Source organism: Neoarius graeffei, chromosome 20 (assembly GCF_027579695.1).
Source record: "Neoarius graeffei isolate fNeoGra1 chromosome 20, fNeoGra1.pri, whole genome shotgun sequence".
In the NCBI taxonomy this organism is placed as follows: Eukaryota; Metazoa; Chordata; class Actinopteri; order Siluriformes; family Ariidae; genus Neoarius; species Neoarius graeffei.
The window spans coordinates 37,018,435-37,036,974 of NC_083588.1; the positions used below are offsets into that span (position 1 = coordinate 37,018,435).

The 18,540-nt window shown below is 41.5% G+C and overlaps 1 protein-coding gene across 2 annotated transcripts in view; it reads right to left on the reverse strand.

Moving 5' to 3' along the window:
• Positions 1–14,389, reverse strand: part of narfl (nuclear prelamin A recognition factor-like) — a 48,645-nt gene extending 34,256 nt beyond the window's left edge. For both annotated transcript variants that reach the window (XM_060901620.1, XM_060901619.1), the window contains exons 1-2: positions 14,266–14,389; positions 11,135–11,230 (exon numbers count right to left, since the gene is read on the reverse strand). In XM_060901620.1, the coding sequence (XP_060757603.1) occupies positions 11,135–11,230; positions 14,266–14,331 (162 nt within the window). In that variant the 5' untranslated portion in view covers positions 14,332–14,389. The remainder of the gene's footprint in view (positions 1–11,134; positions 11,231–14,265) is intronic.
• Positions 14,390–18,540: the final 4,151 nt, after the last annotated feature.

The following is an 18,540-nucleotide window of genomic DNA, read 5'->3' on the forward strand; positions in this document are numbered from 1 at the left end:
GCATATAGAAAGTGGGTATTCGAGGATGGACACATAACAAAAAGTCATTCTTGTTTTGAAATCCATCGGGCCTCCTTGGCTAAGAACAGCAGTTCCTTTAGTCTCTCTTTTGTGTTGTCTATTGGATTCGAAGACAGTCTTTCATAGCAATCTGAATTATTCAATTGTCGTAAAGCTTCTTCAACATATTTTTCTTTATCCATCACCACAACTGCTCCTCCTTCATCAGCCGATTTTATAATTATAGGCTCATTCTTTGCCAAGTGATCAATAGCCAGTTTTTGAGATCTACTAGTCAAATTTTCCCCAGTTCTCTGAACAGATGTCTTAAACCAGGGGTTCTCAACCTTTTGCAACCTGGGCCCCACCAAAGCTGGTTCATTGCAGTTGGGGGCCCCTCTTCTCGCCCCCCCCCCCCCCCAAACACACTCACCCGCAGTGACACCACCCGACCTACAGCACCTTATATCGACCGATAGATAGATAGATAGATAGATAGATAGATAGATAGATAGATAGATCTGGGCTAGATTATTATTATTATTATTATTATTATTATCATCATCATTATCATTATTATTATTAGTAGTAGTAGTAGTAGCAGCAGTAGTAGCATTATCCATTCCATAGAAATACATAGGCCTATTATCATTATTAGGCTATTGTTATAATTGGCAGTAGCACCACATTTCTAATCTGCTTTCGGGCATTATTATAATTATTATTATTATGGCCTATTATCATTACTAAGCTGTTGGCAGTAGTACAAGACTTATGTTCTTTCAGGCATTATTATTATTATTAGGCCTATTATTATTATTATTATTATTATTGCTGTTGTTGGTTGTTGATATTATTATTATTATTATTATTATGCTATTATTATTAATAGGCATCATCATTATTATTATTATTATTATTATTATTAGTGTTTTTATTAGGTATTTTATTAGGCTTATCATTAGCTGGCTATTGATATCATTGGGAATTGGGACTAGGCGTGAATTTAGGTTTTACTTTTTACTGTGCCTTTGTGATCTGCATTTGCGTTAATGCGAGACCTGAGCCTGCTTTGCCTTACAAAGATCCTCAATTCTTGGCGAAATGTTTGACAAGCACAGTCTCAAGTCATCCTCAATTTGCGCACGATTGCGATATTTCGTTTTGAGCACAGTCATTTTTGAAAATCCTGCCTCACACAAGTAGGTCGATGCGAATGGGATGAGCAGTTTCAAGGCTACGTCACACAGTTGCGGGTACTCCTGCATCAATGCTGCCCAGAATGTCGAAAGAGGGCATGAGGTGAAGACTGCCTTAAGTCTACTGTCACTCTTCAGCTCAATAAGCTGTTCCTGCATGTCAACTGGAAGTTCGTCAGCAGTACACACAAATGGATCTCGAACCCACGCAAAAGAGCGATAATCCTCTGTGAAGTATGCCGCAAACTGTTTTCTCATTACCGACAGGTGCTCTGACACTGCTTGAAAGACAGATGAGAAATCGTGGGAAGTGCCTGCATTACTGATAAAGTCTGCAAGGCTTGGGAACATATCACAGTTCCCCCGACTGATGCGGCCACACCAGAGGTCAAGTTTTTGCTTGAAGGCATCCACTTTCTCTGCGAGAAGCAAAATGTGAGTTTCTCGGCCTTGCAAAGACAGGTTCAAGCCATTCAAGCGGTCAAATATATCGACCAAATAGGAGAGACACGCCAGCCACAAAGGGTCATCCAGATTTTTCGCCAGGTCTGAATTGATTTGTGTCAAAAACCGCTTCACCTCATCTCGCAGCTCATACAAACGTTGTAACACCCACCCCCTGGACAGCCAGCGAACCTCAGTGTGCAGAAGCAGCTGTTCGTGCTCTGACCCCATCTCCTGACAGAGGACCTCAAACAAGCGAGAGTTTAGCGGCCGTGACTTGATGAGGTTGATCATTTTTACTGATTGGTTCAGCACGGATTCCAACAGAGACGGCATTTTTTTTTGCAGCGAGTGCTTCGCGATGAACCATGCAATGGGTCCATTTTACAAGTGGAGCTACCTGCTTAACGCGAGCAGCTAGACCTTGCTCACGGCCCGTCATTGCTTGTGCGCCATCCGTGCACAAGCCAACGCATCGGTCCCACGCCAACCCATTCTCGCGAATAAATGAATCAAGGACATTGAAGATGGCCTCTCCAGTTGTGTGTGACTGAAGAGGGCGGCAAAAAAGGACATCCTCCTCAATTAATTTATCCCTGACATACCTGACATATGTAAGAAGCTGTGCCTGTCCAGCAATATCGGTAGACTCATCCAACTGCAAGGCATAGTATGGACTATTTTTAATAAACTGTATTAATTGCTCTCTGATAACATTGGACATATCAGCAATTCTCCGAGCAACTGTGTCATTTGAAAGTGGCACGGTGCCTAATTTGGCTGCTGCACTATCCCCGAAGAATATTCTGCACATGTCCTGCGCAGCTGGCAAAACGAATTTCTCGGCATCAGTGTGCGGTTTGCCTAGCTTACCTATTCTTTTTGCCACCACATATGATGCCTCCAGGCACTGCTTAGATACAGTGCTGTGCACGGAAATTGTTGCCTGTTGCTGATGCAGGCCATCACGCTTTCTTTGAAAGTATTCAAGCGGTTTGTCCTTCAGGCCAGCATGCTTCGTTTCGAGGTGCCTTTTAAGTTTGCATGGCTTCATGCTTTCGTTTGCCAGCACCTTGGCACACACGACACACTGAGGACGAAGATCAGAGGTGACAGTAAAACCAAACTGCAGGTATGATTCATCGTACCGCCGAAGCTTTCTCGCAGCTGGTGGTAGACCTACGTCAGTTGTCTTGGGTTTTTTGACAAGAAATCTATCCATTTTGTTAAAGTATTTGTGAATAAACGTGTGTAATAAAGTTGTAACGATAAGTCTGTAGTAGGCCAAGTCTGTAGTAGGCTAAGGGGGCTAACCAGAGGGAACGTATGGGGCTTATCAGTGAGAAACACGATCGATATCTTTATTCGGGGATTTTATAGTTGCAAATTTTAACGAGGTGTGAATGGTGTACTTACTCGTGTGAGTGTGTGTGTGTGTGTGTGGGACAGTTGGATTTTTCACACGCAGGGTGAAAAAGGCAAAGGGGTAGTAGACTAGCAGTAAGAAAACAACAAAAACAACAAATTATTTGGGTAGAGCTGAAATGGGGAAAGCAAAAATACAGTGTGGGGTAGTAGTCTTTAAAAAGACTGTTTGGGTTTTGCGCTGTATCGATGGATTGATGATAGTAGACTAGCGAGAGTCGGCACGAGTTAACTCGGCAAGAAACCAGACTAGTGTGTGTGTGGCAAGCACTCACACGGTAGCCACGGTATGCAGACTCACTCACGTGACGTTGCGTCATGTTCGCGTCACGGGCTTAAAATAACCTACACACAAGATTTTATGATAGATTGATGATAGATTTTATAATAGTATTGATTTGTATGTAATAGTCCAATGTCCTGCATTTTGACATGGGTAAATGTGTTGCATCTGCTTAGCTACTATAGCCTGTTAGCCCCAGATTTTTTTTTTCCTCCATACATGAAGCCTACTCGCGACCCCCCTGGAGTACCTCCGCGCCCCACCAGGGGGGCGCGCCCCCCCCGGTTGAGAACCACTGTCTTAAACAGTTCCTCAATGTCATAGTCTACCTTTTTTGTAAAGGCTGTCAAAGTGGCATTAGAAACTAGAGGCATAAAATGTGACTTTGGTCTAAAAGTAGAATTTTGGGCCATTGAAACACTTCTTTGGCTATGCTGATGGTACCAAGCTCTAAGATGGAGGCTGTGATAAAATCTAAACAGATCCACTTCTCATCTCATCTCATTATCTCTAGCCGCTTCATCCTTCTACAGGGTCACAGGCAAGCTGGAGCCTATCCCAGCTGACTACGGGCGAAAGGCGGGGTACACCCTGGACAAGTCGCCAGGTCTTCACAGGACTGACACATAGACACAGACAACCATTCACACTCACAGTCACACCTACGGTCAATTTAGAGTCACCAGTTAACCTAACCTGCATGTCTTTGGACTGTGGGGGAAACCGGAGCACCCGGAGGAAACCCACGCGGACACGGGGAGAACATGCAAACTCCGCACAGAAAGGCCCTCGCCGGCCCCGGGGCTCGAACCCAGGACCTTCTTGCTGTGAGGCGACAGCGCTAACCACTACACCACCGTGCCGCCCCAGATCCACTTTTGTATTAAATTCATTTGAGTGGCAAGTGGGGGAAAAAGAAAGTCCTTTTGACAACACACTAATACAGTCTGGAGATAGGGGTGTTTTAGATAAGTTGATTACCGTAATACTACTCTTCGCATATTGCCCCAAACAAAACCATGCTCTGCCAAAAACTGGAGAATCCAAATCTCTAAGTGAACCATGATTCAGTTTGTTACTGGTGGGAACTAATGTTCGAACAGACTCTCATATCAATGCAAGATTACATTTTGATAACAGAGTGACCAGAGAGAATGTGTCACTTCAATTGTTCTTCAGTCTCAATGACATTTAACACACCACTCTTAAGCCAGTATCTCACTGGGCTGCGATAGCCTGCAACTAGTTGGAGACCTAACAATTGCGATAAAATATGCAAATTAGCAGCAATTTTCACTTGGAATCACACTGAATTGATATTCACATACAACCCCGATTCCAAAAAAGTTGTGACAAAGTACAAATTGTAAATAGAAATGGAATCCAATGATGTGGAAGTTTCAAAATTCCATATTTTATTCAGAATAGAACATAGATGACATATCAAATGTTTAAACTGAGAAAATGTATCATTTAAAGAGAAAAATTAGGTGATTTTAAATTTCATGACAACACCACATCTCAAAAAAGTTGGGACAAGGCCATGTTTACCACTGTGAGACATCCCCTTTTCTCTTTACAACAGTCTGTAAACGTCTGGGGACTGAGGAGACAAGTTGCTCAAGTTTAGGGATAGGAATAAACCCATTCTTGTCTAATGTAGGATTCTAGTTGCTCAACTGTCTTAGGTCTTTTTTGTCGTATCTTCCGTTTTATGATGCGCCAAATGTTTTCTATGAGTGAAAGATCTGGACTGCAGGTTGGCCAGTTCAGTACCCGGACCCTTCTTCTACACAGCCATGATGCTGTAATTGATGCAGTATGTGGTTTGGCATTGTCATGTTGGAAAATGCAAGGTCTTCCCTGAAAGAGATGTCGTCTGGATGGGAGCATATGTTGCTCTAGAACCTGGATATACCTTTCAGCACTGATGGTGTCTTTCCAGATGTGTAAGCTGCCCATGCCACATGCACTAATGCAACCCCATACCATCAGAGATGCAGGCTTCTGAACTGAGCACTGATAACAACTTGGGTCGTCCTTCTCCTCTTTAGTCCGAATGACACAGCGTCCCTGATTTCCATAAAGAACTTCAAATTTTGATTCGTCTGACCACAGAACAGTTTTCCACTTTGCCACAGTCCATTTTAAATGAGCCTTGGCCCAGAGAAGACGTCTGCGCTTCTGGATCATGTTTAGATACGGCTTCTTCTTTGAACTATAGAGTTTTAGCTGGCAACGGCGCATGGCACGGTGAATTGTGCTCACAGATAATGTTCTCTGGAAATATTCCTGAGCCCATTTTGTGATTTCCAATACAGAAGCATGCCTGTATGTGATGCAGTGCCATCTAAGGGCCCAAAGATCACGGGCACCCAGCATGGTTTTCTGGCCTTGACCCTTACGTACAGAGATTCGTCCAGATTCTCTGAATCTTTTGATGATATTATGCACTGTAGATGATATGTTCAAACTCTTTGCAATTTTACACTGTCAAACTCCTTTCTGATATTGCTCCACTATTTGTCGGTGCAGAATTAGGGGGATTGGTGATCCTCTTCCCATCTTTATTTCTGAGAGCCGCTGCCACTCCAAGATGCAGTCATGTTAATGACCTATTGCCAACCGACCTAATGAGTTGCAATTTGGTCCTCCAGCTGTTCCTTTTTTGTACCTTTAACTTTTCCAGCCTCTTATTGCCCCTGTCCCAACTTTTTTGAGATGTGTTGCTGTCATGAAATTTCAAATGAGCCAATATTTGGCATGAAATTTCAAAATGTATCACTTTCGACATTTGATATGTTGTCTATGTTCTATTGTGAATACAATATCAGTTTTTGAGATTTGTAAATTATTGCATTCCGTTTTTATTTACAATTTGTACTTTGTCCCAACTTTTTTGGAATCGGGGTTGTATTTTACCACAATTGTTGGGTCTCCAACTAGTCACAGGCTGTCGCAGCCCGGCTTTCCCTCGGCAGGCAGGGAAGTAGAGGAAGCCTCACAGAAACTGACTTGAGAAGGGTTCGCGATGGCTTTGCGACACCAGCGACACATTTGCGGCTATTTTGAGAGAAATTTTGTCGCACAAATTTTTTGAACATGTTCAAAATTTCAGCGGTGAAGGAGCGACACTTTGCGACTTATGCGAGGAAATTGAGAAGCCCCGCGAATGTTTCAAGACACTTTTGAAACTCTCTCGTGAATGACGTTCGCAATTTATCACAAGCTGTCGCAGCCCAGTGAGATACTACCCATAGTATTAACAGTAAAAATGCAGTCCACCTCTTCCTACATGACAAAATGCATTTTATTTTAGGGAACATACAGATCGGTGCGTGTGCACGCACACACATCTGTCTAGTAACGTTAACACCATAAGTGCATACAGGAATGACAAAATATGCTTAAACAGCTTAAAATCATTGCTAAAAACATGCAAGTATTTTTAACAGTGAGTTAACAATTACAGCATATTTTCTTAATTAAAAAAAAAAAAAAAATATATATATATATATATATATATATATATATATATATATATATATATATATATATATATATATATATATACACACACATCTGCACGGTGTACAAAGGTAAAACAACCTCTGTTAGAAATCAAAGAGAAGTGTCTCCTGCCAACCTCTCGACAGAGCGCCAATATATGCAAACAATAGCATACAAAGTGAAACCAACCAAAGCAAATTACAAAAAAGGCACAATGTTACAATACATGTATCCTGGTGTAGTCTAGGTGTGAAAACAGTGTGTTTTTTTTCTGTTACCAACACACCACCTTCTTCTGGCTGCTCCCGATTAGGGGTTGCCACAGCGGATCTTTCGTCTCCATTGCTCCCTGTCTTCCGCATCCTTCTCTACCACACCTGCCACTTTCATGTCCTCTCTCATCACATCCATGTATCTTCTCTTTGGCCTTCCTCGTTTTTGTGTGCCTGGCAGCTCCATCCTCAATATTCTCCTTCCAACATGCTCTGCATCTATTCCCAGGATGTGCCCATACCATCTCAGTTTCATCTCTCTTAGCTTAATTCCCAAGCTCTCCACATGCGCTGTCCCTCTGATGTGCTCGTTCCTTATCCTGTCCAACCTCCCATCGCAAACCTTAACATCCTCAACTCCGCCACCTCCAACTTTGCCTCCTGTCTCTTCGTTAAGGATACGGTCTCCAATCCATACATCACAGCTGGTCTCACTATTGTCTTATACAGCTTACCTTTCACTTTTGCTGGGACTTTCCTATCACAAATGACTCCTGAAATCCTTCTCCAACTGCTCCACCCTGCCTGCACTCTCTTTCTCACCTCACTATCGCAGCCCTCATTTTCCTGCACAGTTGACCCCAGGTATTTGAATTCACCAACTTTCTTTACTACCAACACACCTGATTTAGATAAATAACAGGCCTTCCTGAGCTGAAGTAGGTGTGTCTGAGCAGGGAACACACTAAAGCACAGGAATATGCCTTACCACTGTGCTTCACAAGCCTTCTGGACTCTCTCCCAGTTCCACATACTAGGGCTGGGTATCACCAGATACCTCACGATACGATACTATGGCGATATTTTGCCCACGATAACGATAATATCACGGTACAGCGATTCTGCAATAATCGATATATTGCAAGAAATTTCAACCACATCACAATATCTGTGTCACTGAAGAAAATCAGAATTTATTGACCACTGTAAAATTACATTTCACATACATAACTACACACTCTTGCCAGACATATATTTGTCTCTATTCCACTGCTGGCAAAACCAAGAGTTGCTTCACTACAACATACAGAAAATTCCCATTTCTGTGCTAATATTATCAACTTTTCTGTAAGCATGGACACATCAGTGCTGCTTAACAAGCAGAATCAAATTGTTTTATGAAAACTTAAAACTTGCACTGCAGACTGCACAGACATTTCAGTGCTAACACTAATATCAATTTGTTCTTTGTAAACTTGAGAACATATACCTGAGAACATTTAACTTGTGCTTATTTTGCAGGAACAACACACTGTCTGAAACACATTGAAAAGTGCAGTGGGCATCTTAATTGGAGCATCTTAATTTAATTGGAGCGAAACAGGTTTTGCAGAGTGCATTCTCTTTGTCCGGCTCACTGTTTTTTTTCTCCTTTCCTTTGGAATCCAAAGTGCCTCCAAACATCTGCCTTAAAGTTCGGCGGCATCTCTAGGTTTATGTTAACAGCCATGCTTGCCTGTTTTTTTTCCTCACTGCAACCGCCGGGGAAAAAAGAGAAGACGAAGAGTGCCTTGCAGTGAGGTAGCGGCATAGCGACACCTCACGGAGCGGAGGTGCGGAAGTCGTACTGGATTTACAACCCTTCTGAAACATGATTTTATTATTTGAAAAAATATCGATATTCAAATTTTGAGTATCGATATTGAATCGGAAGACAAAGTATCGCGGTATATCGCCGTATCGATATTTTTGCACACCCCTACCACATACAAGTGTACCAGGTAAACAGTGGTGATGATTGCATGTTAGATGCTGAGAGTGATCAGAAATTTGTACTCTCTCTGGACTTAGAGGGCTGGTTTGAAGAGGAATAAAATAAATGTTTAAAATATAATAGCACAACAGGGGGGAAAAAAAGTGTTTGTCCAATCATCAAGAGATTGCAAGTTCCAATACTGACTATGCCACAACCATCTGTGTCCAAGAACCAAGAGAAAAAAATTGCTGTGCCCTCAGGGTGAGAAAGATGGCTTACTCTCTCCTCTGCAATCAGACCAACTTTAGCCAAGCAGCGTCATCTGTGAGGTTATGCATGCAGAATAGGGTACATAGCACTGTCCTGTGACACTGCGCAAGGCTGGTGTCATGCGTCTTGGCTTACCCTACCCCTCCCAGTTGGTAGATTGTGTATTCTTCATTTGCACATGGCGTCATAGCTACAGTAATTACACATGAGGCTTTGAACTGGAATTGGGCCATGTTTGGAGGATATACACAAACTCACGTGGCACACATTTATGATAGAAGATATGCTCAAGAGGTTGTTACGCTCAACAATTCCTTTTGTTTCTTCGCTATGCCAACTCTTTGTGCTGTAATTGGATGTGAGCACAACTCTATTCGAGACAAGAGGACTTAAGTTCTTTAGAACTAGATTTAGTAATTATAATAATCAAGGAGAAAAAACAAGAGTGTGTTGTCGTCAGTGGCCGTCCAACGCCAGGCTGATCTAAGTGACAAGAAAGCAAAAACCACATGAGTCTGCAGTGAACATTTTATTAATGGTAAGTGCTACGAACTAGTTATTAATGAAAGATCGCAATATATAAGAAATATTGGATCATTTAACAGCCCAGTCATGCAGAAACTCACAGCTGTCAAATGTGACAAAGCTTTGATCACGGAGTGCGTGAGCCGACAATCAAAGGCTTCTACGGTTATTTCATTTTAAAAAGAGCTGTATATAAATTTTGATGCTGCTGCTTTTATTTTGCGTTTTCTTTCCATTAGGGAAACCAGCTGGTCACTACAATTTTACAGCTCCAGACTGGGTTCCAACAAAATCAAAGATGGCATTAAAGGGGTACAATAGCTCGAAATGCTAGGCTTACAGGGCACAGAAAGAAATGCAAAATTATTGAAGAATCTTCCCAAACGATCACAGAGTCAATCAAACAAGATTCATGTCAATCCACTACCTCAAACACTGCAGCCTCCTCGGCCGATGAATGCTCTTTTATAACTAAATATGTTATATAGTGTGTGATACCCATCTTTTGAAGCAGTCAAAATGATTGTTTTTAAAATAGGTTTGAGAAATGACTACAAGCTTCTAAAATGTAACTCCTCTTTACCTTCCAGTCTGTTCTCTTACCACTGTATATCTCATCTCATTATTTCTAGCCACTTTATCCTGTTCTACAGGGTCGCAGGCAAGCTGGAGCCTATCCCAGCTGACTACAGGCGAAAGGTGGGGTACATCCTGGATAAGTCACCAGGTCATCACAGGGCTGACACATAGACACAGACAACCATTCACACCTTTGGTCAATTTAGAGTCACCAGTTAACCTAACCTGCATGTCTTTGGACTGTGGGGGAAACCGGAGCACCCGGAGGAAACCCATGCGGACACAGGGAGAACATGCAAACTCCGTACAGAAAGGCCCTCGTCGGCCACGGGGCTCGAACCCGGACCTTCTTGCTGTGAGGCGACAGCGCTAACTACTACACCACTGTGCCACCCACCACTGTATATCTCATCTCATCTCATTATCTCTAGCCGCTTTATCCTGTTCTACAGGGTCGCAGGCAAGCTGGAGCCTATCCCAGCTGACTACGGGCGAAAGGCGGGGTACACCCTGGACAAGTCGCCAGGTCATCACAGGGCTGACACATAGACACAGACAACCATTCACACTCACATTCACACCTACGGTCAATTTAGAGTCACCAGTTAACCTAACCTGCATGTCTGTGGACTGTGGGGGAAACCGGAGCACCCGGAGGAAACCCACGCAGACACGGGGAGAACATGCAAACTCCGCACAGAAAGGCCCTCGCCGGCCACAGGGCTCGAACCCGGACCTTCTTGCTGTGAGGCGACAGCGTTAACCACTACAACACCATGCCACCCACCACTGTATACAAGTATGTATATTATATATCCTCCAACATGGCGATGGTCAATGACACAAGCAGTTTTGGTCACGTGGTTGTAAACAAGGAGAGCAAGAAAATGGAGGAAAATCTAAGTAGAAGTATAACAGAAGCTTCACAAACCTCATTAACCTGAAAGTAAGTGCCATCATCTTCGATTTGGATTTTGGCCACAGATCTTCCCTGCTTCTTGTCCACTTTCACTGGCTTCACACATTCCTTAAGAAATCATTTGGAATACAAATAATCTTTGATAAAGTTGTAACAGTAAAGACATCAACATGCACAATAACACTATACTTTTAAATGTAATGTAAATTAGGGCTGTGCAATATATCGAATATACTCGCTATATCTCCGAAAATTCTGTGTGAGACACATAAAATTATTATATCGTAACTATCGAGTATTTTATGGTCATCTGCCGACTTGCGTTTGTTTCATGTTTGTTTAAAACATTTTCCGGTGGTTTTCTCCCTGTCCCTCAGGCAGTAATGTGAGAGGCTGCCTAAGGGGGGAAAAAAAAAAAACAATAACGCCACACACTCGCCAACCAATCCCGGGCGACATCCGGGTGCTGAAAGGAACTTGCGGGAAGATTTTCTAGTTTTGGTTTACAGTGCTGACTCGGTTTGTGCAATCGCTGGTGTTGCATAGGCTACTGTGTAAGCTCTGTCAATTTCAGCGACAAATTAAAAATGGAAGCGGACGAATTGGTTCCTAAAAGAACTAGTAAGGGGTCAGTCATCTGGCATTTTTTTGGATATCGCGAGGAGGACGTGGATTATTGATTTGAGCTCTAAGCAACTCTGTATTGTTTTGCCCCTTTGTTGCAATTTTCAAGATTGTTTTTGCAGTTTGTGCTACATCTCTGTTGAATAAAAATAGTCTTATTTCAACTCAATTGTGATTAATCACTAACAGGAAAATGTGTTGTTGAAGCCCACCTGTAAAGTTAACCAAGAATGTTATTTAATCTGCAGGGATTGTAGTGAAAACAGTAAAGAGTAAAAGTTAGATTTCATGGGGTCCTTTAGAGGAGATTTCAATATATTGAGATATATATTGTATATCGTGAAATGGAGAAAATGTATCGGAATATTCATTTTTTTCCCCATATCGCACAGCCCTAATGTAAATGCACTGAACACATGATACAGTTAGGTCCATATATATTTGGACACTGACAAATTTTCTTTTTTTACCTGTTTACTGAAACATATTCAAGTTATAGTTATATAATGGACATGGACAAAGTCCAGACTTTCAGCTTTCATTTGAGGGTATCCACATTAAAATTGGATGAAGGATTTAGGAGTTTCAGCCCCTTAACATGTGCCACCCTGTTTTGAAAGGGACCAAAAGTAATTGACTCAAAGGCTATTTCATGGGCAGGTGTGGGCAATTCCTTTGTTATGTCATTCTCAATTAAGCAAATAAAAGGCCTGGAGTTGATTTGAGGTGTGGCGCTTGCATTTGGAAGCTTTTGCTGTGAAGAAAACATGCGGACAAAGGAGCTCTCCATGCAGGTGAAACAAGCCATCCTTAAGCTGCGAAAACAGAAAAACCCATCCGAGAAATTGCTACAATATTAGGCGTGGCAAAATCTACAGTTTGGTACATCCTGAGAAAGAAAGAAAGCAAGCACTGGTGAACTCATCAATGCAAAAAGACCTGGACACTCACAGAAGACAACAGCAGTGGATGATCGCAGAATAATTTCCATGGTGAAGAGAAACCCCTTCACAACAGCCAACCAAGTGAACAACACTCTCCAGGAGGTAGGCGTATCAATATCCAAATCTACCATAAAGAGAAGACTGCATGAAAGTAAATACAGAGGGTTCACTGCACGGTGCAAGCCACTCATAAGCCTCAAGAATAAAAAGGCTAGATTGGACTTTGCTAAAAAACATCTAAAAAAGCCAGCACAGTTCTGGAAGAGCATTCTTTGGACAAGATGAAACCAAGATCAACCTCTACCAGAATAATGGAAAGAAAAAAGTATGGCGAAGGCGTGGTACCGCTCGAGCCAAAGCATACCACATCATCTGTAAAACATGGCGGAGACAGTGTGATGGCTTGGGCATGCATGGCTGCCAGTGGCACTGGGTCACTAGTGTTTATTGATGATGTGACACAGGACAGAAGCAGCCGGATGAATTCTGAGGTATTCAGAGACATACTGTGTGCTCAAATCCAGCCAAACTGATTGATTGGCGTTTCATAATACAGATGGACAATGACCCAAAACATAAAGCTAAAGCAACCCAGGAGTTTATTAAAGCAAAGAAGTGGAATATTCTTGAATGGCCAAGTCAGTCACCTGATCTCAACCCAACTGAGCATGCATTTCACTTGTTAAAGACTAAATTTCAGACAGAAAGGCCCACAAACAAACAGCAACTGAAAACCGCTGCAGTAAAGGCCTGGCAGAGCATTAAAAAGGAGGAAACACAGCGTCTGGTGATGTCCATGAGTTCAAGACTTCAGGCAGTCATTGGCAACAAAGGGTTTTCAACCAAGTATTAGAAATTAACATTTTATTTACAATTATTTAATTTGTCCAATTACTTTTGAGCCCCTGAAATGAAGGGATTGTGTTTAAAAAATGCTTTAGTTCCTCACATTTTTATGCAATCATTTTGTTCAACCCACTGAATTAAAGCTGAAAGTCTGAACTTCAACTGCATCTGAATTGTTTTGTTCAAAATTCATTGTGGTAATGTACAGAACCAAAATTAGAAAAATGTCTCTGTCCAAATATTTATGGACCTAACTGTATACAGCAAAACCAGTATAAAACCAGTTTGTGTTTGTTTGAACTCCACATGTAGAAGCTACTACAAAGCTAATCTCAATATTATATTATTTAATAATATACTATTGTTTAGTTCAGTGTAACTAACATTAAGGACCTGTTTTTGTTTTCCAAAACCCGAGCCAGGCGATGATCAACAGCTCTAGCATCTGACCATCAGAAACTGAAGCATGTTATTCAGTTACTCCTACTGAAATCAGACCCAGCGTCTTGCGTTTTAAACGTATTAACTGATAAATGCTTGCGTGTGATCTGTCCTCTTCACCAAAACACATAACCTACGAAATGAATAAGTTTTGGCACCCTATGTACTAGCTAACTAGGAACATGTCAGCGATTACAATAACAGCTAACTTCACTGCAGTGCTAGGCTACTTCTGGCTTTGCTAGCTGAAGACTCGCTAATGAAACATTAGCGCTGTTATCCGTTTACCTGTGAAGGTGTAATAAAATCATCCAAATCAGTCAGTTGTAAAACTCCGCTAAAGTGGGACGCCATATTGAACGACCTCCATACAATAATATTACAACACACTACAACCAAACGTTCCAGAAGCTCCTCCCCCTCAGTCAAGCAAAAAAAGGCAGTAAGCGGCCAAACAGTCACGTGACCGGTGAGGCCCCGCCCCTCGCAGGCACGGTAGGAAAATCAAAACCCTTCCATCCATCCATTGTCTGTAGCCGCTTATCCTGTCCTACATCAAAAATTAAAACCTTTTAATTTCAATTTATAATTAACTACTGTATAGCTTATAATATCTAACGTTTCACTTAGCCACAATGTGCATGTTTAAACATTTTTTTTGCATTGTGACTGCTGAAAAGCGCAATGATTTATAATCATTTATATTTATTACTTAAAGATAGACTGCCTTTCAGATTTTTCAAATGCAGGTCATAAAAAGATTTTTCCTGACACACAATTATTTTTGTTTAGTGGCTTGAAAGCTACTGAATTCGAATCACAGACTTCCAATTTTATTAGGGTTTTTTTTTCTAATATAACAATTAATTAACTTAGGGCCACATGGCCCTAAATTTCCCACTATTTTTTCCTGCTTCACTCTGACACAATTCAAGATACTACGTCATGCATCACGTGGTGGGCTTTTCCTGTTCGCGCAAGGCATTGTGGGATACAAATCTGAAACAGGAGAGAAAAATGGAGGATGTGTGTGCGAATGAAATGTGAAAGACCGACTACAGTAACAGAAAGCAAGGGGAAAAGATGTTATGTTGCGAAGGAAAGGAAACACAGGAGCAAACTAATAAGAATCAACAGTCAGAGAGCATCTCGGTGCGATTAGCTGTTCATTTAGCGACAGAATGATGTAACTGTCAGTGCACAGTCAAGGTAAACCTGCACATGCGCACATGGACTTCCTCTGTCTGCTTGACTGCACGAAGCAAGCGATTTTGTGCACATTACAAGGGAATCCCCTCAAATTAAATAACTTCACAGCTACAGAATGGCCTGATATTTTGTGATATATTACAGAAATAAACATATCACAATAATCAAATTTCAGAGGGGACTAAATTTCACCGATTTTATGAAATCGAAAGGCAGTCTCACTTTAATAATTTATTATTATTATTATTATTATTATTATTATTATTATTATCTCCTCTCATTATCTTTAGCAGCTTTATCCTTCTACAGGGTCGCAGGCAAGCTGGAGCCTATCCGTATTATTATTATTATTATTATTATTATTATTATTATATTGACTGCTTACTTGAACTGAATAAAAACAACTCTGGCTATAAAGAACACCAACATGGACCTAATGTGTTCTGCTGCAGGAACAAAATCTCAACATACAACCCCGATTCCAAAAAAGTTGGGACAAAGTACAAATTGTAAATAAAAACGGAATGCAATAATTTACAAATCTCAAAAACTGATATTGTATTCACAATAGAACAGAGACAACATATCAAATGTCGAAAGTGAGACATTTTGAAATTTCATGCCAAATATTGGCTCATTTGAAATTTCATGACAGCAACACATCTCAAAAAAGTTGGGACAGGGGCAATAAGAGGCTGGAAAAGTTAAAGGTACAAAAAAGGAACAGCTGGAGGACCAAATTGCAACTCATTAGGTCAATTGGCAATAAGTCATTAACATTACTGGGTATAAAAAGAGCATCTTGGAGTGGCAGCGGCTCTCAGAAGTAAAGATGGGAAGAGGATCACCAATCCCCCTAATTCTGCGCCAACAAATAGTGGAGCAATATCAGAAAGGAGTTCGACAGTGTAAAATTGCAAAGAGTTTGAACATATCATCTACAGTGCATAATATCATCAAAAGATTCAGAGAATCTGGAAGAATCTCTGTGCGTAAGGGTCAAGGCCGGAAAACCATACTGGGTGCCCGTGATCTTTGGGCCCTTAGACGGCACTGCATCACATACAGGCATGCTTCTGTATTGGAAATCACAAAATGGGCTCAGGAATATTTCCAGACAACATTATCTGTGAACACAATTCACCGTGCCATCCGCCGTTGCCAGCTAAAACTCTATAGTTCAAAGAAGAAGCCATATCTAAACATGATCCAGAAGCGCAGACGTCTTCTCTGGGCCAAGGCTCATTTAAAATGGACTGTGGCAAAGTAGAAAACTGTTCTTTGGTCAGATGAATCAAAATTTAAAGGTCTTTATGGAAATCAGGGATGCCATGTCATTCGGACTAAAGAGGAGAAGGACGACCCAAGTTGTTATCAGCGCTCAGTTCAGAAGCCTGCATCTCTGATGGTATGGGGTTGCATTAGTGCGTGCGGCATGGGCAGCTTACACATCTGGAAAGACACCATCAATGCTGAAAGGTATATCCAGGATCTAGAGCAACATATGCTCCCATCCAGACGACGTCTCTTTCAGGGAAGACCTTGCATTTTCCAACATGACAATGCCAAACCACATACTGCATCAATTACAGCATCATGGCTGCGTAGAAGAAGGGTCCGGGTACTGAACTGGCCACCTGCAGTCCAGATCTTTCACCCATAGAAAACATTTGGCGCATCATAAAACGGAAGATACGACAAAAAAGACCTAAGAGAGCTGAGCAACTAGAATCCTACATTAGACAAGAATGGGTTAACATTCCTATCCCTAAACTTGAGCAACTTGTCTCCTCAGTCCCCAGACGTTTACAGACTGTTGTAAAGAGAAAAGGGGATGTCTCACAGTGGGAAACATGGCCTTGTCCCAACTTTTTTGAGATGTGTTGTTATCATGAAATTTAAAATCACCTAATTTTTCTCTTTAACTGATACATTTTCTCAGTTTAAACATTTGATCTGTCATCTACGTTCTATTATGAATAAAATATGGAATTTTTAAACTTCCACATCATTGCATTCCATTTTTATTTGCAATTTGTACTTTGTCCCAACTTTTTTGGAATCCGGGTTGTATATACACACGGTATATTTTTTGCAGAATATTGTTGCACACATTGAAAATGATGAGACTAATATTTGAATTGTTGCATTATGCTTCAAAGGGTCTGTGAAATTAAAATTGAAGGTGTCCCTTCATGACTGCAAAAAGTTTGAGAACCCCTGCCCTAAACTGTCAATATTGCATTGCAATGAATTTTGCTGGTTTCTTAATTTCAGAATCCTGTTTATATTTATTCAGCCCAGAAATAAGTTCTGCCCAATGGCAAAACATAGCTGCATCTTTTCCTCATCTTGTTTTTAAAATAAAAGAGAAGAAGCCTTTATTTTTCACACGTACACTCAAGCACAGCAAAATGCCTCCTCTACATTTAACCTATCTGAAGCAGTGAACATGCACATGTACACACAAGTCAGCACACACACACACAGCAGTGGGCAGCTACCCTACAGCACCCAAGGAGCAGCTGGAGATTAGGTGCCTTGCTCAATTTTTCCTGCTAACCCCAGGAATCGAACTGGCAATCTTTTAGGCCCAAGGCTGCTTGGCTAACCTCCAGGCCATGGCTGCCCCCTTGAGCTTAGCCAAAAGGCCGAGAAGCAATGTATGATGACGTATGATTATGCTAACATATGGGATAATTTTACCCTGTATTCTCCTTTAAGCCCCTGAGTGGGGCCACAACAACAAAATGTTCATAATAATCCCAACTAATTCACACCAATCCCTGGCCTGGAATCTAAGAGAGCTAAATCGGGTGCTTTCTGGGTGGTTAGGATGGCATTATTCATCTCTCAATCATTGAGAGTGAGACAAGCCAATCTAATGTTCTTGGTTCCATGGTATAATGGTTAGCACCCTGGATTTTGAATCCAGTGATCTGAATTCAAAACTCAGTGGAACCTGCAAAGCCTTTCAGCTTCCGAGGGAAGCTGGCTTAAAGGCTACAGAAGCAGCTTTGGGACCAAAGGGTCACTGGTTTGATTCCCTGGATCAGCAGGATGTGTGGGTGGGTGTGAATGAACAGCACTTTCCCTTCCCTCTACATGGCTGAAGTGCCCTTGAGCAAGGCACCTAACCCTCCAACTGCACCCCGGGCACTGCAGCACAGCTGCCCACTGCTCACATCACCAGATGGGTTAAACACAGAGAAAGAATTTCACTGTGCTCTAATGTACATCTGACAAATAAAGGCTTAAAATTCCTTAAAAAAATAAAAAAAGAAAGAAAAGAAATTCATAAAAATGTAATTGATCTCATGTATGCAGAAGATGACAGTTAATACTGTATGTTTC